The sequence below is a fragment of the Cyprinus carpio genome, chromosome A4 (assembly GCF_018340385.1).
Source record: "Cyprinus carpio isolate SPL01 chromosome A4, ASM1834038v1, whole genome shotgun sequence".
In the NCBI taxonomy this organism is placed as follows: domain Eukaryota; kingdom Metazoa; phylum Chordata; class Actinopteri; order Cypriniformes; family Cyprinidae; genus Cyprinus; species Cyprinus carpio.
In genome coordinates, this window is record NC_056575.1 from 12,772,083 (window position 1) to 12,796,275 (window position 24,193).

General features: G+C 37.7%; 1 protein-coding gene across 1 annotated transcript in view; it reads right to left on the reverse strand.

The window, feature by feature from the left end:
• Nucleotides 1–1,105: 1,105 nt before the first annotated feature.
• Nucleotides 1,106–24,193, reverse strand: part of LOC109067672 (ras-related protein Rap-1b-like) — a 45,126-nt gene continuing 22,038 nt past the window's right edge. The window contains exons 2-8 of the mRNA XM_042741435.1: nucleotides 16,893–16,972; nucleotides 9,025–9,093; nucleotides 7,815–7,871; nucleotides 6,201–6,341; nucleotides 4,813–4,956; nucleotides 2,078–2,193; nucleotides 1,106–1,899 (exon numbers count right to left, since the gene is read on the reverse strand). Coding sequence (XP_042597369.1) covers nucleotides 2,107–2,193; nucleotides 4,813–4,956; nucleotides 6,201–6,341; nucleotides 7,815–7,871; nucleotides 9,025–9,093; nucleotides 16,893–16,949 — 555 coding nt within the window. The 5' untranslated portion in view covers nucleotides 16,950–16,972 and the 3' untranslated portion in view covers nucleotides 1,106–1,899; nucleotides 2,078–2,106. The remainder of the gene's footprint in view (nucleotides 1,900–2,077; nucleotides 2,194–4,812; nucleotides 4,957–6,200; nucleotides 6,342–7,814; nucleotides 7,872–9,024; nucleotides 9,094–16,892; nucleotides 16,973–24,193) is intronic.

The window sequence follows — 24,193 nt, forward strand, 5'->3', positions numbered from 1 at the left end:
AAAACTGGCTTCTTGGGAGCCCTTGCATGGCAATCCAATTTATTAAACTACAGATGCTCGGTTATACAAAACTGCACCACTTTTAATTAAGGCTTTTAAGTTGACACTTGGCCACCCAAACCCACCCTCTTTCCACCCTTGCCCCGCCGCTCATTATAATCAGACGAAGTACTGCACCTCTGTCTCAATCCTGGTCCTCACAAGAAAGGTTTTTTGTTTTATTTTTTTATTCAGTTTTTTTTCTTCCCTCAAAACATAAAAAGCATCAAGGCATTTGCTTGCAGCAGTCAGAACAACACACGACTCGTAATGTTAACCTGTGTCCGCTGCTGCTCGGACACTCCCCAGGAGTCGTGTTCTTCACTTTACACAGTGCAAATCCTCAAAGCACTCATAAACAATTCATTATGTGTACATACCGCATGCTGCACCCTGTAAAGAGTCATTCCGATGTTTAAAGAGATCAGTATCAGATGCTACAACTGCTTTACAGAGTGCATTCGGCTCCTTTACGAACACTCTTTATGATTGCACTTGATGTACAATTTTTTTTTTTTAATCAATTCTTCTCATTTTTTCTCGCTTTACACAAAGTCCCCACACCCCCACATTCAGTTAATCCAACAGTAACGAAGACAGAAAACAGGGCAAATTATTACAAAGTCAAAACGGTCACTAACAGACATCTTTTCCTCACTCTTTACTGACAGGATCCAATATTTGGTTTTCATATCCTCAGTTTACACCAGATGCATCAGCAAGCAAGGGGAGAAGGGTTCAGTTTGAGTATATTGTTTGTACATTTTGTTGTTCCTGTGTATTAAAAAACCCAATTCTTTAAAATATAGTGTATATATATGTCCTCCATTTAATCAGGATCAACTTTGTCAAGCGGGATTTGACTATTTAATACCACACAAAACAAAAACACCAAATTCATACTAAAACTAAATCTAAAAACCCACACACGTACGTTTTGAATACCCCTTTTTGAAAAAAAGCCTGCTGTACAAAGTTCTTCGTCAACAAAACAAAGAAACCCGGCATGGCGTATGAGATCGTGGAAATGAATCCTCAGGAAAAATAAAGAAAAAAGAGACACAAAAAAGATATTAACACATATTTGAAGGCAACATCTGAGGCTAAGGACAATGATAAGTGACAGAAAAAAAAAAAATTATACTTTTTGAACTTTTTACATGTACATCACTGTATCCACAGGTATTTCCTACTGTAAAACCCATCAATAGATGTTGTGAATATAACATCTCCATTCAGCAAAAATCTAGTCATTTTATAAAAGAGAAAAAAGGCAAACAAAGATGAACAAATCATGTTTAGAATAAAAGCAAAACAAAAGTTACAAAATATTCATCAACAAAAAAGAAAAAAAAGGAGTGAAAGTTAGCTGTAAGAATGGTTTATATAGGAGTTCTTTGGACTTCCTCTCCTCTCTGGCTAAAATAGTGGTGCTTATAAATATCATTGTAATTGCCATGGCAACGTGCACAGCCTGGTTAGACATTCCCTCCTTACATTTACAACGGTGACTGTCTCCGTTAGCGATAACACTGCATGTAGGCTCTGTATTTTTTAAAATTCGTTTTGTCTAGCTCTGTATTCGTTGACTCATTTCGTTTTTTTTTTATTTAGTTGCATACAGTTAGAATATATATTTATATATTTATATGTAAAAATCTCTTTCTCGCGACATTGGAAAGTGATGATGGTTATCTATGTGCAAAAAACTGTCCTGGTACTGTAGCCTTGAATCCATTGGTTGGTTGGTTGGTTGGTTGGTTTGTTAAAGGGGCATCACCACATAGGAAAGTCCATTCGATGTTAAGTTTTAGTAACGTCGGAATGCTGGCACTGCTGAAAGACAGCAGTAAATCAGACCTGCAGGAAGACAGGAAGAAGAAAAAAAAAGGGTGGAATACTTTTAGATCTAAACATAAACAAAACCCATTACAGCTACAATAACCAAAACCTAAAAAAAAAAAAAAAGGGCTTTAGAACATTGATTGTGATGAGCTGTCAATCATTTCTGCTCAGCCAATCATAATTGAGAGCCTACCTGGCTCAGAGCAAAAGAACAGCTGTATATTAGAGCAGCTGGCAGGTAGACTTTTTGCGGGCCTTTCCAGGTACTGGAGTTTTCCTGTTGATTTGCCGGACCAGGTCATAGAAGATCTGCAGTCACACACAAAAAGCAATTGTCAGTGAATTCATACATGTGCCATCAGAATTCACCATTTTCATGTTTGGTAGTCAACCTCCATAACGGTTTCAACATGAAATCACTGACATTTTCGCTATTCAATGCATATTATGCAAAGTCATTTTACAGTTTAGACTATTATTTATAAAATAAAAACAAAACACAACCCATCCAAAATAATAAACCTGTCATATAGAGACCATGATCAAGTGACCCACATTTTTCATTAATTTCCCAATTGACCGAAAGATAAAATCAATGGCTGTCCTGCATTTGTGTAACTCAAATATGTAACATTCCTGAAGTAAAACAGCTTTCATGTTTTTATCTGAGGCTTTTCAGTTGTAATAACATTTACTATGATTCACCATGACACACCCCTACTAACCAATCTGAGTTAACTTCATACTAATTTTATTTGCATGCCTAATGATACATGGAAACCACATGTTGTTTGCTTTGTGGCAATAGAATAAGAATTATAACAAAAATGAAGCCAACTCAGACTCATCTTTTACAAATGAATGTAATGTATCTACTTGGCTCCCGAAATGGGTCGAGTACTATTGCCCTAGACTGAAACAGAGAGAAATCACTCAGTCGGAGGTGTGGACACTTCCTCACACAGATGTTCAGCTCCCAGAGGGAAAAATCAATCAGTTCCACACAACATCTGCAGCGTTTACACAATGACCAGAGAAAAACTATTGTAGCAGACAGAAACACAATGGCATGTTTGCTACTGATGTTAAACAACACTGGTAATAAAGCAGGATTTGTAATATTTCTGCTACCATGTGTTGTGCAGAGAGGCAGATTTGGGATGTGAGTTGAGAAGGATAAGCTCATAATCCATTCTTTGCTATACATAACAACGGATGATCTCAGTAACACCAGATAAACAAATTCAGAAGTACAGGATGCACCTTACTAAAAGGTATTGACAATCAGCACAAAGTAACAAACATGTGCAGTCTAACAGAGCAAATGGACTTGCCTAAATCCCTTCAACTCAATAAATGGCTTTTTTCTTTCATTCTTTGAATGGAAAACTGATAAACATAAAGATATAGATGCAAATCAAAGTCAGAGAGAGAGCCGTGCCAGCACCAAATTTCCTTTCTTATTCTGTAAATTACTGTCTAATTGTTTTTTGGTATTGTCTTGTCCATAAAAACTTAACTTTTATGCAATTAACGCAACTAAAATGTTGAAAATGTATTTTAATCCACCAATGAAAACAGGATCAACTGTTTTTGAATAATAATCTGGAACATGCTGAATAAAGAGATGTAAATCAAATTACCTAAAGAAATGAAATTAAATAAACATTTATTTTATATTTTACATTTATACCTTTATATTTTACTTAAAAAGTCACCACAATCACTCTTTGAACACACATATCTGTTTTTAGTTTTTTCACAATAGTAAAGTAAATCAGTTATTTTGAACTAAAATATTTAAAGATGTGCCATTTCCAACTGCTATTAATTGTATAGTGGTTATTAGTGGATTTTTTGTCATTTTGGGCTTTAAAAATAAGAAAAAGCCCCTGCTGGATCTTGTGACTGAGAAGAAACATGATAGCTGGTGAAAACTAAATCGCTCTGGCTGCATTAACTCAGAGTGATGAATCACTTCGACTGTGGTCAATCGCAACTGAAGTTCCTCATTATCTTATTGAAAGAGCTCCTACCGAAGATCCATTAAATCAGTATCTGGATTTCGCTTATGGGAGAGTCTGAGACTTTAATGATGTCTGCACTTTGACACAAGTAAATTAATAATCCCGGAGCAATGCCCAAGTGTGATAAAAAAAAAAGCTGAAGACTTCAAATCATCACCTTCTGCCCTCCGGTAACCTCTAATAAACTACAAGACTGACTCCAGACCAGTACAGGGCTCTCATATAACTCAGCTTGTAAGGAGAACTAAGTGAACACCAGTCATTCTGCTATAACCAACTGGATTTTCTAACTGACTGAACTCAAAGCAGCTCTATGTCATGTACGTAGGCAGAGTCGTGCTGCTCACAAAAGGAAGCTCTGTGTCCGACTGTTGCAGCTGACTGCCTGCTTCGCTAATGTGTGACTATGCTTTCTCGGAGAGATATCACTGGCTGACAATGGCACCGTTCTGAGACCTCAGCAGAGAAGAGCAGCTCCATGGTGATGCCAGAAGACAACCAAAGCCTGACCCCAACTGAAAAGACTGGGAAAAGGATCATGCCCATGCACAGCCTACTGAATGTAGCTTTACCTAAGATTAAAAAAACACCACTCTAGATTCACCTCTCAATTCCCGGATTTAAATATTTGAAATATTAAGACCGCAATAATGCAAAAACGTATATAAGAGGATTCTGCAGTAAACAAGTTACAGTAAGAAAAACAGATCTGTGTGTTCAGTGATCATGGTAATAAAAATAATTACATATTAGTCATAAACTAAAATATAAAACACTGCAAATTTCATTTTTTACATTAATTACATTACATTATTTGTATTTTTTTTTTAGGTTTATTAGATTTGTGACTTTTTGTAGCATAACAGGTAAAGAAAGGCCTTATTTTCCATCTCATGCTCACCTCATTGACGTTAATCTTGGACTTTGCAGAGGACTCCAGGAAAGCACAGCTGTTCCACTGACGGGCGAGATTCTGGCCCTGTTCCTTCCCGACCACCCTCTCGTCTTCCAGATCACACTTATTACCCACCAGGATCATCGGCACCTGAAAAAACAAAACAAACAAAAAAAACACTTCGATTGAGTTTTCTGATTTTCAGAGTCATTTAAGGGTCTCTTATAGAAATCAAGTGATAATACAATGGTTTAGGGATTAGAACAAATAAGTCATTGTCTGTTTGAGAAGAAGTGACAATTCATTTGCATTTTCAGCACACCACTAAGAAGTAATAAAGCAACTGATTAGATTATAATAAAAAAAACAACAACAGTTAAAAAAATAATCACCATTTCCATCAATCCCAATCATCTCTACATCTATTTAACCAATTAGAGGCATTAGCAGAAACTGTGTTGCTATATAAGCAGAAATCATTCTTAGGGGGCCACAGTTGTCGTGATTTCTTAACCGAAAAAGATACTGCATGTTAAAAGAGGGAGGGGAAAAAAAAGAGATGGACGAAACCCCTTTGGTCATTTTGAGGCTCTAGATGCATTCATATTTGCATACAACTCCATAAATGCAGCTAAAAACTCCCACACAACTCTCAGTTTTTCAACCGAGAGTCCAGATATGATAGCAGAAGTGAAACTAGGAGACACAGCATTTGCATTTATTTTCAGCAGATACTTTCAAACCAACAAGGAAACTGACATGTTGCGTAAACAAAAACCAAAGCCAGTAGCCCAGGCAGAATAAATAACTGAAACGTCCTGTGTTAAATCAGCTGAGCTGAGGAAGTGGACAGATACAGTGCGGGTCAACTGAGGTCGTCACACTATCATCTTTCTCAGAAACCGTTTAGAACGAGTTCTCACAAACACACACACCTTTCACACGGATTTACTTCCTCTCAACAAACTTGGCCGCAATTCAATACAAGCCTAGTGACAAAAGACACTATATCTTAAGGGAAGTTCTCATGTACTATAGTTATTTTTGCAATAGGAAGCCAATCATTTTCAATTCAAGTTGTTAATTCTGAGTGAGTATGATTATGATTGAGTATGATTAATGTTAGTTTCATATGGTTTTGATAACAAACAAAAAAACATATCATTATGCCCATTAGCGACCTCCAGCGATAACACTTCTAGAACATTTCTGTAATCAAAATAAACATTACGTAAACTGACAAAAAGAGAAAAACTCTGTTCTTATGTCAACAAAGACGAGCCTCTTGACAGCTGAAAGGTCACCCTTATTGACGATGGCAAGCATGAGGGCTCAGGGTGGGTGTGAGAAACCACAGGGTGAGATGAAAGCTAAAGGTAGGGCAGCAGACTCACGTCATCTGTGTCTTTGACCCGCAGAATCTGTTCCCTCAAGTCCTGCAGATCATTGAAGGTGGACTGTGCTGTTATGGAGTATACTAGTGCAAAGCCCTGGCCGTTCTTCATGTACAGGTCCCTCATAGCTGTGAATTGTTCCTGAGTGGGAGAGAAAGAGGAGGTGAAGTGAGGAAGAGAAGTGTTCAGATAGCGTATGGAGCGAAAATGCTTCAAAACATTCATAGTGAGCACAGAGCACTTTTTTGTGAAGTATTACTGTCGAAACATGAATAGTTTTTTTTTTTTTTTTTGTGGTTCTGAATGAACTTTGAGTCAGATATGAGCTGAACGTCAAGTGACCTGATAAGGTGTGAAGTTAATAAGGCCAGAGGCACAGCGGAAGTACAACTTTGTATAGTAGTGTGTTGAATGTGGTCAGAGCTTCTAAAACCCGTTGAGACTAAAGATGGCTGTCAAAGGTAACATGTGATATGTCTAGTAAAGGATGGCTACGGAGGAGAAATAATGATTTTTCTCTTTAGAGGACACAATAGTGTCTCATTAAATGTGCTAGCGAGTGGGCACGAGCTCAGGATTTGTGGGGGAGAAATCCACACAAACAAACTCAAAGAATTGTATAGTCTTTCTTTCTTCCATGAAGATATTTTTAGAATGTTTTGATCCTTTTTGGAGCTTGAAAGCTGCTGGTAACAATTTACTTTGATTACAAGAAAAAGAGCAGCATGAACATTCTTCGAAACCTCTGCTTTTGTGTTCTACAGATTAAACAAAGTCATATAGGCTCAATATGAAGGTGAGTGGATGTTCATTTGAACTATCCCATTAACAGCCGTAATACTTGTGTATGGCATTTGCAGGTTGTTCAACATTACACAACAAGTCATTGACTTTGTGGTTTCAACTCACTCACTTTCAGGATTCAATTGAGATTATGTTTTGGAGTCTAATTTTTGCAAATAGCACTAGATTAAATATCCATTTCAGAGCAAGTGCCAGTCCTACTGTACAAAAACTGTAGCCAATTTGTAGTTCACAACTCTGACAGGAATATTCTCAGCTTTTTTGGCTCCGTTTCATTTGACCGTGGCTCCATTCTGGGGCAGAGAGCCCAAGGACAACATTCACCATCTGTCACCACAACTCAAGAGCTGTAAAACAGGGGCTTGTGGAACTGGAAATATGTCCTTATCCCCCATAGGGGCTGAAATCGCTCTCTAATCTCCTGCACCTGTATGAGACGAGGATGACCATGCACACACTTACTTATCATTTAACTTTCAGATGGGGGAGACCGGGGTGCAAATGTAACACACTTAGCTGTGCTATGGTCAAGACACACAATCAGCACAGCACGCCGCTCACAAATGTGATTGATTTACATTGTGAGAAATTTTCAACAACTACAAAAAAATCTGAATTCAAACCATCCATTTAATCTCCAGGTTGATGGTTAGAAGTTAACACGGATGACTTACTGTATACTGATGCTGGCAGCTACCATACAAGATTATATCTTGGCTGTGACGTCAGGGGACATTTAAACACCAGTTGCTTTTAATGACTGGCTTGAAAAATCACTGAAGCTTTAAAATACATAGAAGCATGTATTACCGTTCCGGCAGTGTCCAGAATTTCCAACATACACTGCTGTCCATCCACCTCCACTTGCTGCAAAGACAGAGAAACAACAGAAAATCAATAACAAACTGACTTGCATCAGAAAACAGCCTTTATGGGGGTTTATTACACACAAAGACTATTCCACTCACTTTCAGACTGCAACACCATTTTGCCTTCATTTTTGTGACATCATTTGAATATCAAAATGGTTATATGTGCTTTCATGTACAGATTTTATTATTATAGATTATAAAAATAATGGTTCTCCAGTTTGCGTACATTGGAACCCAAAAAGTACACATAAGAAACATGTAAAATTCATGCAACTTAAGCATTTAAAAATGATCAAATATACGGGGCCAAACTATCCCAACTGATAGAGATTCTGTCATGATATACCCGCACTGCAAAAAAAAAAATATCTGATATAAGCAGAAATCTATATTATACACAGCAGACTGTGTCACAGATGGGTGTTTCCAGTTCATTGATTATAGACAGCTTCATTGATTATAATGGAAGCCATTTAGTTTTCCTTCAAAGCGCTGCACCATTTGGGGCTTGTGTAACTGTAGGTTGTTTAACAATTTGGGAAATAAATATAGAATTGAACTGATGTGCAGCTGTATATTGTTATATTATTATTATTTATTTCATGTGAGGGTGAAAGATTTTCCCACATAGGTTTCATAACTGGCTCAAGTTGGTTACAGAAAACTGCTTGGTTTAAAACTACTTCTGTGTGAGCTGTGCTTTAAACAGCATTGCAATACTAACAATAGACAATGGATCTTTTTGGTCTGTGAAATTTTGCAGAAATTTCAATAATGTGACCACACCTAGATACAGTATAAAGTGTCCGAATTGCAACTGTGGGATATAAAATGACTTTATTTGTCGTAACAGAAAACATTTACACATTGTGAGATAAGAGGTAGCAAATGTGAGATGTCAAATCATAGTCTCTATTACTTCTTTGCTTTTTCAGTCCAACTATAAATTGCAGTATGGCTTACTTCATGGTTCCTACTAAAAAAACCATACAGACTATATTTGGATAAGTTGTTTTTATGTGTTACTGTACAGAATGTGCTGGGCTAGGAAAAGGTCAGAAAACAATAAATTGGGTTTCGAGTCTGGAAACTATTAAAAATACACTGGTTTGACAACTTGTGCACAATAAAAATGATGCAGAACTTGCCTTTCTGTATGAGTCTTCTATTGTGGGGTCATACTTTTCCACAAAGATCCCTTGGACAAACTGAACAGTCTGGGGAGCGAGAGAGAAGGAAGAGAGGGAAAAACAAAGAGAAAAGACCATGTCCATTAAATGTTACGATACTCAAACATGAGCATGTTGACACAGTGCAAAATGACTTTCACTTCCAGGGGCTGACGGGGAATTCCATTTGAAAGGCTCCTAGTGGTTTTGCATCTGCTCATGACATAAACAAGCCACTGCATGTCATTATCGCTCTCCTTGCCGCGTAGTTGCTTGTATGAAAAGGGCAATGGCCACTTCACATAGAAAAAGACTAGAGTGAAACCTACACTCGCTGGTCAAGGATCAGAAAGCATTCCGATGTTGCGGGGGTAGCGGTTACCTAGCAGTTAACTACCGCTGTAAATATAGAACGATTTATAGATGACAACCAGGGGTTGGGAGAAAATCGCAGGGGTTTGAAGAACAATTGTGTTGAAACAAAAGGCTGAATTAAAGGCGATCGGCTCTGCAGTGACTTCATAGGAAGTGCAGGGGCGGCGGAGAGTATGAAAATCACGTGGCGCTGCCCACAGGTGCGGGGGCTTCAGGGCCTCTGTAGCTCGGGTGACCTTTGATCATCCTCTTTGATTCGCACTTCACCCAGCCTGGATTCATTAATGAGAGCTCTGTTTGGACAGGGATCCACATACAGGCATAAACAACAGAAAACCATTAAGATGCTGATCAACTGTGAGAGGAAGACAATAGCCTGATGAGAGTGAGAGGAGAAGACTGAGCAAAGGCAGGTGATGTCAGTCACGAGGTACGAGTGATCTCATTGTATGAGCACTCGTCACATACAGCAGGCTTTGTCCTGGTGAACGAGAGATCATTTGTTTACCTAATGCCTCTGTGTAAATGAAAAGAATCAAGCTAAATAAACAAGAGCCTCGATGAGTGAAGAAATAATCATGAATTTAGATTAGTGCCTGTGTGCTGTGAAATTATGGGCAGCTAATGCGGTCTCTTGTAAAAATCTGTTGAGATGAGACTAGTTAACAGAAAAGATTAGAGAGGATCTTAAAAGGATAGTTCATCCAAATTGCATATTCTGTCAAGACGTTCATTTTGTGTGTGTGTGTGTGTGTGTGTGTGTGTGTCTGGATCTATTGATTAATTTCAAAAATAAGTAAAAAGATAAATTGATGAGTAAAATATATAAACAGCAATAAATAAATGAGTGCATAAATGCATACATAAAAATGAATTCATTGACTTGAATATACCTCTTACAGGATGAGAATGCTTTTAATGTCTGAATGATGATATTTTTATTATGTGTGACGAGGTGGCATAAATATAAAAAAACTGTCCTTATTATAAAAAAAAACACCTTTAAAAACCCATTAATTTATATTATATAAAAACCTTGGTGGTTTGACATAATAGTTTATTACTATTTCTTACAAAAATAATGGCTTCAGTGCTTATATATATTTGAAAAAATAATATCAAGGTCATGTGGTGCAACCAACATGCAGACACGTGTAAAAAAAAGAAAAAAAGTCAACAGAAAATTATAACAAAGACGACTTCTAAAAGCCCTCAATAAGTCAAGAAGTCTCTTAAAGTTCTCTTAAGCCAAGGTTAGTTCAGGCTGTAAAATGTCATGTGCTATGTCAATGAAAGAATAAATGAATGAATTAAAAAAATATATATACATGTGTAAAATTCAAATGCTTTTTGCATTTTAAAAAGTAGTGAAAAAAATTATGCCGATTAATGTGCAAGCATGTCTCAGAAGTGAATGCCAAAGAAACACACAAACACCTTGTTCTCTTTACTCAAAAAGTGACGTGACATACAGCCAAGTATGGTGACCCATACTCAGAATTCGTGCTCTGCATTTAACCCCATCCAAAGTGCACACACACAGCAGTGAACACACACCCGGAGCAGTGGGCAGCCATTTATGCTGCGGCGCCCAGGGCGCAGTTGGGGGGTCGGTGCCTTGCTCAAGGGCAACTCAGTCATGGTATTGCCGGGCCGAGACTCAAACCCACAACCTTAGGTTTAGGAGTCAAACTCTCTAACCACTAGGTCACGACTTCCCCGTGAAGAGTATGTTGTTTTTACTAGTTTTCTGCTTAGCTATAAATCCACAAAGAATGTTTTTTTGCAAACCGAGGATTCAATCTGAGAATCCCAGTGGCAGTTATGATATCTTTGCATATGCAGTGAATCATCTCTTACTATTCCTGTGGTCTTCCTCACACTTCATCAGCCCTATGCACCTCAAGGCTGTTGCTGGGCCACATTGTGCATGTGTGCCTGTTTCAGAAGAGGGTTAGGGCATGAAGTCAGCGGTGAGGACGCCCGAGGTTTGTGAGCGGCCCAGGAGAGGTGATGTGTGCTGATGCAGCGGAGTTGAACTGATGTGCTTGAGACAGACCAGACCATGTGCACGAGTGTCAGCTGGCACATATGCTCTGAAGTCTTTTATCCTGCAGCTATGTTCCTCTTTCTCTCTGGCTGGTTTACACTAGTGCCTCTCTAATGCATGCACACACACACACACACACACACACACACACACACACACACACACACACATATCCTGGCTCCATTCCTTACAGCAGCTCTGAACTACGACCTACTCCACACACATACACACACACACACACACACACACACACACACAGAGAGAGAGGGCTAAAAATATTCCATATATGGAGAGAGATGTGGAAAAAAGGAATGTAAATTCGTGGAGGCCACTGATTACAATGTTCCACTAAAGAGCAGTGAGGATGTGTGAACGAGAGGAGTGTGTGTGTGTGTGTGTGTGTGTGTGTGTGTGTGTGTGTGTGTGTGTGTGTGTGTGTGCATTGCTCTGCTCTCAACGATTAGATCAAATGCACACAGGCATGCTCAGAATGCTGATATTTCAGCAGTCACTTCAAGTAAAAGCAACAAATATTGTGGAGATGATGGGTATCAAAGGATTAGTAAAGGTCATGCTTATTATTTTTTTTTTTTTGCTTATATTCTGTTATGATTAATAAACAGAAGGGTTTTGTTATTGCATTACACTACTTATTTGGGTATTGTGTCAAGTCCTTAAAGTACAGGGCATTTTATCATCTGAAAAAAAAAAAAAAAATTAGCTCTATATATACATATATGTGTGTGTATGTGTGTGTGTGTATACAGACTTGTACATAGTGTGTAAAAAATATTATGTGTGAGACTATAATGACTGCATTTTGTTAATAATTATTTTTAAATAAAAAAAAATATAATAAAACAAGAACATAAATCTTGTTTTTCATTTTTATTGTCCAAGGAAATTAAGAAAAATATTACCTGGAAATATAAGTTACGTTCTAGCCACTATCAGAGTAAATGTTAGATGTATAAACATAGCATTAAGTCACTTTCAATTTAATTCAAATTTATTTGTAAACCACTTCACAATAAATCCTTCCAAACAAACTTAAAAAAATGTATTGTTAAAAATAAATTAAACACACTGCCGTAAGGCTTTTTTGTAAGATTTTTTTTTTTTTAAAAAGACTTTATTTGTTGCACCATTATACATATCTTTAATATAATTTTTGATCAATTTAATGCTTCCTTGCTGAATAAAAGTTTACAAAAAAAATAAAATTAAAAATGAAACATGAACATTAGCATATCTTAAGTTGGCATGTTAACTTTAACGGCCCAGAAAAATTGTAAAATATTTGTATTTTCTCTCAAATTATCCATAGACCGCCTAGCACCCGCTTGCGAGCCGCTGAACCTAGTTTGAAAACTGTGTCTCTGATGTTAAGTTTGAAATGCGAATGAGATTTGAGGTGAAAGCTGGCTTTTGTTTTTAGGCTATCGATGAGTAACAACACATTAGCATGTGCAGCCTCTCTCAGACACACAGAAGTCAGCAGCACAATGGCCATCTGAGTGGATCCGCTCCTGCCTGCAGGCAGATGGGCTCTCTGTGTTAGCTCTGGCAATCCATCATTACAGCTCAAGCTGACCCTGTTGCTCCTGTCCCCCCCCGGACTACCACAACTCATCTGACAGATAAACTTACACGGTGTTGCTTGGTGATGCGACAGTTTCTCAAAGCAGACGGATCGAGTCAATGTTTGAGAACTGCCCAACTCGCTTTTGTTTTAGTTGCTGTAGTCAAGGGTGCAGTACAAGCATGTACACATACAAACCAGTAACCTCTAAACAAGAACGCAGAAATCAAACTCCATGGTGAGTCCACACCATCGGGCCATATGTCAACCCCATTACTTCCCATATAGCTACTGACTGACCACAGTGTGATTTCTTCCTGTGCTGTAACTGTGTAAATTGAGCCTACGCTAAATCACACTAATAGCTGTGCATTTCCATTGCAGAACTGTCTAAGAGCCCAAAATCACCAAAATATTGTTCTAGAAGTAAATGTCATTTAAATGTCATTTGATACATTCATTTGTAGTGATAAAGTATAACTTTTCCAAGTGGACCAACCATGGATTTTGATGATGAATAATAGTATTAAAAAATGTATTTAAAATGCAAGTGCATTAAAATGTTTACCATTGAGATCACATTTATCATATTTTATTTAGGAAACATGCATTAAATTGATCAAACGTTAAAGATATTTATAAAGGTACAAAAGATTCCCCATTTCAAATAAATAATATTCTTTTGAACTTTCTATTCATTAATCAATTATGAGAATAAAATGTATTAACAGTTTCCACAAAATTATTAAGCAACATAACTTTAGTCATTAAATGAATAATTGCATTTTTGTGTATTTCTGAATAAATTAATAGAAAAAAAGAAGTGTCATGATATTGAGCCTAAAATATGAGCCACTGGTGTCAGCAAACAGAATTAATGCAGGTTCCCTTAACACTTCCCCATCTACCATTGGTTGGCCCAACAGGAAGCCCCACCTCAAACTCACAGCATTAGTTGAGCCAGTGTTGCTGTGTGCATCTAGTCGAACAAACTCAAACTCAAGTGAATATCAATTTGAATACATAATATAGCATTCCTTAAAAGACGAGTAGCTCATTCATTCCTATAAGCCATGCATTTGTCTTTTCTGAAGATTTGCGGGGCCACTTATAAAATGCCTGGCCATTGTTGCAGTCTATACAGCTCTATTACAGGACACCAGGCTGACCCCACACAGTAATGATCTAATTTTACAGACCTGTCTCTTTCCCCCTGTCTGCATGGAGCAGGACAGGAACTTAATGTGAATGCACTTACAACACAATTAACTCTGCATGGCCATTTCATCCAGACCCATCCATAGTGGCCCAATTAGAGTTAATGGACAATAAAAGTCTACTCTGAGAGGGAAGAGGATGGAGCCGGACGGTTCTCACACCCTGTGGCACACATACAGCCAATGGGCTCTTTGTTGAGCCCTGAGGTGAGTGGGTCGGGCCATTGTGGCTGCTCTCCAATGGGTGAGCCATTTGAGTTCACTGGGATGGAACAAATTAGGTCAAAGTGGTGTCAGCGGGACGTACGGTATTACATGTGGTGTACTAGCGTCCTAATGAGCTAAGGAAGCAAACAGTGACCTCAATCATAAGATACAATTCATGAGGAAACCGCTCTGTTTTTAAACTTCAGGCTAAATGTGGAAACTTAAAGCCAATAGCATGCAGCAAAAATTTTCCACAGGGTTTTGTCGTTTTTGACCCACTGTAATTTTTGAAGAAGAGCTGCCGAAATACTTGTGGTTTCAAAATGCTTTTATGACATATATTATGCTGACTGAAAAGCAAATGCCAATGTACTGAGGCACAGTCATTTTGCTGTATCCGTGACTCAGCTATGTGGTTTTTGAGTGGCTCAGAAAGGGCACCGCAACCGGCCACAGGCCAGTTTGGTTCTCACAACCTTTATCGACCTGACTGAGGACAGATGTTCTCCAGAGATGATACTTGGTTGGACGGAGCAGAGCAGCGGCTCTTTCAAATGGGGAAACCAGTTTCTCTGCACTTTTTCCAAATATTGGATGTAATTTGTTATATATGTTGAGGGGGATTCCTAAAATGGAGAGGCCGTAAAAGACAAGACAAATTATTTTTTACAAAAAAAAGTAGTGCCCTATGAAATCCTTTTTATTTTTTCCCAAATTCTGTTTCATTATTTCAAAATTCCATTTTTTTAATGTTTACATTTTTCTGGATTCCACTTTTTTCCATTTAAACTTTTCTAGACTCTGTTTTAATGCTTAAATTAAAAAATATGAATAAAAAAATTAACTGAAATCATGAATCTTACACAGGATAACAGCAATTCATATTAAAAAAAATATTTTCTTTTTTCTTTTTCAGAAATACTGTGTTGTGTTATTAAATTTTTCTGGTGAATAAATCCTGGTAAATATTCCTTAAAAATATTTTTAATAATAATATTTTTATTATTAGTAGTAGTACTATCATTACATTTATCAGTATATTTCTCTCACAGTTTCTTCAAGTTAAACCAAACTGTTATTTTGATGGGTTGCTTTGTGGACCTTTAAGTTTCTGTTTGATATGACAGATTGTAAAATGCTCATGAAGTGACTATCAGATTTTGTTCATGCGTTCATGTACTCATATATTGAGGTGGCAGAGGCTACACAGTAGTGTGTAGTAAACGAAGCAGCACGTCTGCACCATTCATTCACACAGAGACACGCAGAACATGACGGATTCATGTTTAAATAGTATTTTTGCGGCTTAATATTTCACAGACACTAGTCCATATCACATTTTGATTTAAGTGTACTGACCTACGTTTGACTTATTCATCCAAAATTTGGCAAATTATTTGACATTACACTTTATACAGTAAATTCCATTTATATGACTGGATTCCGTGATTCTGTCCCCATTTCAGAAACTACAGGGCCCTATAAAAGAAAATAGGGTCCAAAACAACACAGGACCCCAATGAATTCTTAAAAAAAAAAACATTTTATGTTTGGAATGATCACAGAATTGTCAGGTAGACTTTAAACGTCTAAACCAATGACAAATAAAGATTTTCACTAAACTATCTTGGCTAAAATAATTTGTTAACAATATTATCACAATATCTATAGAAATCCTGGGGGGGAGGGAGCTGCCAAATAATCAAACTCATCTTTGACTTTATTTTGTTTTCTCTTTTTTTAGCCAATGAATCACACTCAAAATACAAGTGAAGTGAAGCAGAGAGAGAGATAGTAACCATAACTGTACAAAAAGGAATTACCGGTGATCAGCACTTCCTCCAGACAGGGATGTCTATCACCCTGCCTTTTTTTATGGAATCTAAAAAACTCCCACTCTGATGAGCAAACTTTTTTCAGGGTCAGCCAGTGTGTCTCGCCCATATCATCATCTCTGACATGATTTCTAACTACACACCGGGTCATCGTCTCTTTTCCACTTTAAAACAAGTGCCAACTGGCATTAAGTTGCTGTACTGTCACCTACTATGTTGAAATGTCAACAATATAGTTACAGCCACTGGATTATTTGTGATATTATCATACACATATTATTAACACAATATCAGCCTTTCATTTTTAAATTTAAAGGGGTCATATGATGTTGCTAAAAAGAACATTATGTTGTATATTTGGTGTAATGAAATGTGTTTATGTGGTTTAAGGTTAAAAAAAAACATTTTCCACATACTGTACATTATTGTTTCTCCTCTCTGGGTTATAATGACTTATACTGTGTTTTTATGCATTGCATCGAGCCTCGTAAACATAAAACAATGTCTGCATTTTTGATCTTTTGATATACAAACATGAAAATTGTATTTATGTAGAGAACGAAACGGCATGAAAAACTTACCAGCGCAGACTTGCCGACACCTCCTGATCCGAGGACTACTAATTTGTATTCACGCATTGTGCAGTGTGTCCGCTAACTACCTGAAGAAGAAACAGGAGAAAAAGATAAGTCTACATTTTGTCAGTCAGAATTTCATATAAGCAGCTAAGCTACTCAAAGGAAAATCAATACGGTTTTAATTAGTTGACTTTCTATAAAACTTTTAACACAACAAAAAGTTCATGAAAAGTACACTGTAGCACTTCAATGCATAACCTGAAGCTGAGAGCCGTAGTCAATCAAGCAACAAAAGGATTTAGACCTGTGGTCTGCCCTCAAGTTCTGAACTATCAAAAGGCCACCAGCGTGAAATTGCTATAAAGCCAAGTATCTAATCAGAACTGCACCCTTGCAAGACTCCTGCCCACTCATTAATTAGAAGTTTCCTTTGACATCACAATTATGTGTCAACTTCAGCTTTTGCGTTTATCACACCTCAAAAAGCTCATCCATCATTTGACACGTAAGGGTGCGCTGCCCACGAAGGTGTTTGGTTTGAGGTCTTGTAGTTGTGCATTCATGCCATTTCCTCTTTTGCAAGAAGAGAGTGGAACAAGAGCGGTGTGGTGGGGTTGACACAGATCTCAGATAAATGACACACATCATGCACACACACACAGATGTGAACTGCTCCACACCCTGTCTCTTGAGTCCTTCTGTCTCTCTCATGCAACACTCAGAGTAATAAAATTACTTACAGAGACATAGTATGTGAATGTGCAGTGGCTTGGGTCAAAAAAACACTTTATGTGCACAAAAGTTATGAATGCATGGTCCATGCACTGCAAGTGTGCTTTTTCAAAAGCTTTACGTGAACCTAACTAAGCCAGGCCTTCATTAGTCGATTCCCCCAAAAGGATAAACACTGTATACGAATTTTCAAAACAGTCTGCCATTGGTTGACCACACAGATAACTCCACCCCAAAGTGATGCTATTAGGGTCTAACTAGTTTGAAATAGTTTGCTCCATAAGAATCTCGTCAAAGTATTCTTGATCTAAAAAAACGGACAGTTTATGATAACATTCTCTATAGCGCCACTTGTGGCAACCATGAGAAACTGTACTTCGATTACATTATAAACTGAGTTTGAGTTTCAGAACACAACAACACACAAAATCAAGCTTGCATTTTTGGGTTCACCTGACCTCATTCGTTTCTTAAGGGGTGTTCACTTAAGACCCATGCACCTAAAAACAGTTTAACACAATTGATTAGAAACATAAAGCAGAGGTCATGGGACACGTTTATAAAACGCTGCTCAAAAACAGTGTGAAACACCTAAAATATAATAATCAACTTCATACAACAATAAAATAATATGAAATACTATCTATCTAAATATATAAATAAAATTCCAAACATCTGTCCATTTCATTTCCCTCATTCCAGCCAGGCTTGAGACCACAGAGCAATGAGTTTACAGGGGAAAACAGGAGGCCCATATCAGATCCAGCATGCTGGGTTTTAGTGGCCATGACGGCTGAATCTGGAGCCAGACTGACTGTGAGACCACGCTCTGATAAAAGAGATTACCACTTACTCACATCTAATGCAATAGACACGAGGGTATCTGAGCACTGCCCCAACCCACTGCACTCCCTTTCAGCAACAGATCAGTGCCAGCAGCTCCGTGCTGAAGAACAAATCCTCCGCTGTCATCGAATGCTCCGCTTTCCATTTACATTGGCAAAGTATAGAGGGAATGGGAGACAGAGCAGAAGGGAGAGGAGAATTGTGTGGAAAACATAAAATGTGTGAGAAATGTGAGGGTGACAGAATAAGACGCTCTATCAAATTGGAATATGCTGCATAAATGGAAAACATCTTTTAAACGGACGTATCAGTGCATGTGTCAGTCAAGAATGGATTCAGCACAGACGTGTGAAAGCAAATATAAAGGTGAATGTAACCTCTGAAGAGCTAATTCTTCTTCACATATGGTTCATATACACGATTAATGACTCTCACAGTTGGTAGCTGAAATAAGACCAACAAAGCCTAGAAGTAGCAAAAACAACAGCGGTTGATTAGGTCAAATTGATTATCTATGTGTGTCTTAACAAGAGTCTGAATTGGTCTCTTTTGAACAGAAATACACATTTTCTCAGGGAAAAGTCTGATTAGATCTTCACATATGCACTCCACATATGCTTCTGGTTGTCAATTAAGTCCTCAGTCACCAGGGGTTTACAGGCTTACATCACAGAAGCAGAGGAATCTGGGTTTGTGGGAATGAGACATCGCTGTGTGAAATCATCTTTATTGCAGCATTCAGGGCCATTCTGGAACATGTTCTGAATTGGTAATAGATGCGAGGGATTGAATGTGTGTGTGTGCGTGCATGTCTGCAGAAGTAATTTCATTATAAACCCACAATATTTTATTTAACACAAGAAGACCCAAGATAGTTTTCTTGCAGCGGCTATTATTTGATATTAACCAAAAAATGTGAAGAAAATGATCCTTTAGAGTGAGTCTACAAAATTTTGGGCCCCTTTTAAAGGGGACATTGGATGCCCATTTTCCACAAGTTGGTATGGTTGATATTTAGGGTCTCCATGAAATGTCTGTTACATCCTTTGTTAAAATTCCTCAATGGTTGTGTAAAACAACACCCTTTTTACTTGGTCAAAACAACTGTTCACAGCTACCCGTTTTGGTGCATGTCTCTTTAAATCATAATGAGCTACCGCTCACCTCACACCTCTCTTCCATGGGCCCTGTCGACACAAGACATGAATATATCCGCACATGGCTCTGAGCTGGTCTTTCTGAAATACCTAGCTATTCATGTAGAAATCAGCTGGAAATTGAAACAGCTGGCTGGATGACACAGTTTCAGACTCAACGTAATGGTCTGGCATTATTTGTACGACCTTTACCTGCTGCAAGGACTTTTGTTAATGAGAATTACAGCTTGAGTCATAAAATGCAAAACATTACTCAGGAAAAACAGTGGTAATACTGTATCTCAGTGCATCACACAAACGTTAAGGGCTGCCAAGGCCTGTGGTCAGTGTCACAATGACTGTGGGAGTTGGAGGTGTGTAGCTGAGCAGTTCTCGATGGTCATATTTAAGCAAGATTGCGGTGCACGTGACAGGGTGGATTATGACAGGAAATCGTACTTGATTTCTCAAACCATCCTCCTTTGACACACCACGCCTCTTCTGAGCTATAAAGCCAAGTGATGACAAGCTCAGCTCAAAATATCTCAGAGACTCCGAAGAAGACACAGGGTTGAAACAAATGTGTGACTTCAATCTTCTGTATGTGTGACCAAGCGGAAGACATGCAGCGTGACCCAAACTCAACCTGACCTCTGATGCACCCAAACCAAACACGATTCAGTAAGAAAGCCACTGAGTCATCTTAAAGCTGTTCTGATGGGAATCTTCACAAGATTCGAGAGTTTCCTAACACATCTGCTCTACAGCTTGTTAAAAAATTTACAGGCACATTGCGCTGCACAAGCCATTGCGCCTGTGACGTGATCTCTCTCCTAAAATGCTTCCCCTATAGTAATTAACCAAGCAAGATCACTTGATGCTGTGTAAGACGATTTTCATAGTGATGAAGAATCCAAAACAGAGCAAGCACGCTTCGGATCTTCCTCTCAAGGATGACTAAGGTCTGGAGTTTCTGCATGCTAATGACCTAGATAAACTTTTGACATCAAAACCTCTTTTGATGTCAACTTTAAAAGGAAAAAGTTCTTAAATGTACTAAATTTATATCTTTATTCACATCTTTAAAAGAGTTTTAAATGTTAGGATTACAATATTATAGTTAGCTGAAGTAAAGTACAACAGAAGGCCTTTAGGCTAGGTAAACAAGTGTATAGACGTGCATGTGAGAGTTTGTAAGTGAGAGGAAGTTCAAAGCTATATGTAAATGTGTTTATCCGTGTGGTTTGACAGCATTTTATGTGTGTTATGTTTACGCCCAAGTTAAGTACGCTTAAGTGGGCCACCTACACATACTTAAGCTGAGACCCGGTTTTATCCCAAACAAAGTTAAAGGAGCAGTTCACCCAAAAATTACAACTCATCATTAATTCATCCATACTCATTCCAAATCCATAACCATTCATCTTTGAGACACAAGAGCCATATCACGAGCTAATGTTATGCTCGATCCATATGGATTCGTTTCCGAAGTACAAAAACAAAAGAAGAATGAAAGTCTAACAGCGCAGAGCCAATCATCTCTTCCTCTTTACTAGTTATAAAGAGTAAAAATGGCATGTCTCAGTAGTTGGGCTTTTCTTCTCTGCATCGGTCTAATGCTGGGAAGTCAAAAACTAAAAGGAAACATTTCAGAGAAATCAGGAGCAGAACAGAAGGAAGTGCTCTCAAGGGCTTCAAAAGAGGTCCAGTGAAGCCACTTATCGTTTGGGCACCTGTCAGCTACAGACAAAAGCTGAGTAATATCTTAAGCGAGAGCTCTAAATGACGAAGAGAGAGAGGTCTTTCCGCCCATGTTTTGGCAAACCGTTCCTTCGGTCTGACTATATTACACACAGGGACAGTGGAGGACGAGCAGCACTTGGGCTAATGGCTGAGCAGGCTGTATTTGCTCAGCCTCAGGTTGTCCTCAAAAAAAGGTCAAGAGGGTGAGAGAGTCTCAGCAGCACCACAGCGAAAGTGATTCAGTGGTGAGTAGTTTCTGTCTCTAAGACCCTCAAACGTGGTGTTGAGCTACTTAAAGCCATGAAAAGGCCTTTGAGGATAAGCACAGCCTTCTGTTTAGATTCACACACAAGCTTGATAAAGAAAGGGTCCCAGCACATACATGAAACCAGGTCTCAAGACACCACTTAAATACTTAAATAAAAAAAATAAAAAAAGAATACGATTCAGGTCTCATCCAGCTGGAAAGCAGCATGTCATACTGTATTCTGAAGCTGTACTGTGTATATAATAGTGCATATAATCAATATTACGATTATGGCTTCCACACAGAAAATGTGTTAAAACAATCACGTAGAAATACTCCAAAATGCATACATAACAGAAGCAGGCATACATACAAAAAACAACAAGCAGGCAAACATACAAGTGTATATAATATATATACAAAATATATATATAGTGTATATATATATATATATATATATATATATATATGTATATATATATATAATATTTACTTTTCAACTGCAATTGCAGCTCTACAATGGGACATAATCATCAAAATAACACCAAAAACATTTTAATGGTACATTAACAGTATTATTTGAAATAAGTATTCAACGGCAATTGCAGCTCTAGTAAATAACGACCTTTTTCTGTGCAAGTTAAAGTGCTGGAACGCAAGGGGTTGGTCATCTAGAGAAGTCATTTTAATAGAGTTCAATTATCTTTTGACAAAAAGAGCATTTGGATCTCTGAATTAATCTGCAGAATGCTGTAAACACAAAATACAATGTATGCAGATAATATCTCTGCTATGCTTTGTTTATGACCTACAAAGCACTTGCATAACAATTCGTACTTCTTCATTTAAGATCTTTGCAAAGAGACTGTCGTTTTGGTTTATGATTATCGTACATGCTGTTAAAGGCGTGTTATCACGTATAAGGTCTGTTAAACCACACAGAAGGATAAAGAAAATGGAGAAAAGGGCTTATAGTCATCCTTCAGACATCAGCGTCTAACAGACAAGTGACAAATCAGCCTATTTGACCGTTGTTTTTGTGTGCTAAGGTAAGGGAGACTGAAATGTGCAACGGAACAAATCAACAGTCTTGCCCTCAACTTGCTGGCCATCCGTCAGGGCCAGATTCAGCTAAACGCTGGAGACTGTGCTGGAAAGACATGTATCAGCGTTACAACATGCTGCTGTTAGCCTTCTTTTAAAGCTGGCACACAAACCTTCTGGCAGCTGAGCACAAGAGGTTTATAAAGCAGAGCACAGGCCATCTGAAAGGGTGTGAAGCGCACAACAGAGGAAAAAAAGAGTGTTAAATGGAAGAAAAGAGTGATATTTAAAATTTGCTGATTAGGTCTTGTGACCATTACAGATGCTCTTCTTTAAGGAATATTTTACAAAAAATATGACTATATTGAAAATTCTGTCATCATCTCATCATGCTCCAAAAAAACAATATTCCATAATTACCATCAAACAAAAAAAGAAAATATAACAAAAACAATATAAAAACACAAACACCTAAAAATAACAAAAATAATCAACTAAAATAATGCTTTTATGTGAGGAACAAACATCAATAATAAAATAATAAATTATCATCAAACACACAAATACAAAAAGGAACCAAGACAAATAAAATAGTTTTAATACAAAAAATGGCCAGTATTACAATTCCGTATTATTCCACTATTTCATCTAATGGCTGAAAAACAACAGACTATGTATTAAAAGACCATAGTGAGTTCACTATGACATCAAACATAATCTACTAAAACAAACAAATAGTATTTTAATAATTTGCATGACACTGTACAGATATTCTGTGCATTTGAGTTTTTGGGTGAACTATCCTTTCATGAAGAACCTGTCAAAAAAATCTTCTTTAAAAAAAACATCAGCATTTAGGTTTGGGAACAACATTTGGGTAAACTATCCTTTCATGAAGAACCTGTCACATGACACATATAAAAAGTCACAAGATAAACATAACACAACATAAGGAAGATATCAAAAGCTCATTGCCATAGGAAGTGCAAAGGTCATGGACATGGAGTACATGAAGCAGATTACAAACCGAAAATGACTAACCAGCAGTGGAATAAGAGAAGAACCAGTTTATCTCCACTCGAAAGATGGTGGAATCTTTTGCCCGGAGGCAGGCTTAGGTGTAAACACAAACTGACAGGCTACAGACACCGGGGGATTGAGCGATAACAAAAATCTAGCAAACAGTCGACAAGCATCAGTAGTGCTGGATTTGACACTATGACACCGTTTCAACAGATCTAATGGCTGAATCCGAGTTTAACGAGACTAACACTACAAGACTACTGCTGCCTTGATGTCATGTTGGCATGATTGTATTTACTACATAAGTGCACACAACAGCAACACAACAAGTCATAATTACCAGTGGGAAACTGAAAATCTGGGCTTGAGTAAGAATCATGGCACAAGCAAATTGGCATTGGTCATAACATGTTGTAATGGTTAATATTCACTGCAAAGTTTAGATAAGAAGTTTGTGTTTTGTTGATGAAAAACAGCCATAAAGCTTGCTGAAAAATGTTTCCTATCATTTTCTTTGGTTGCACCAGAATGAT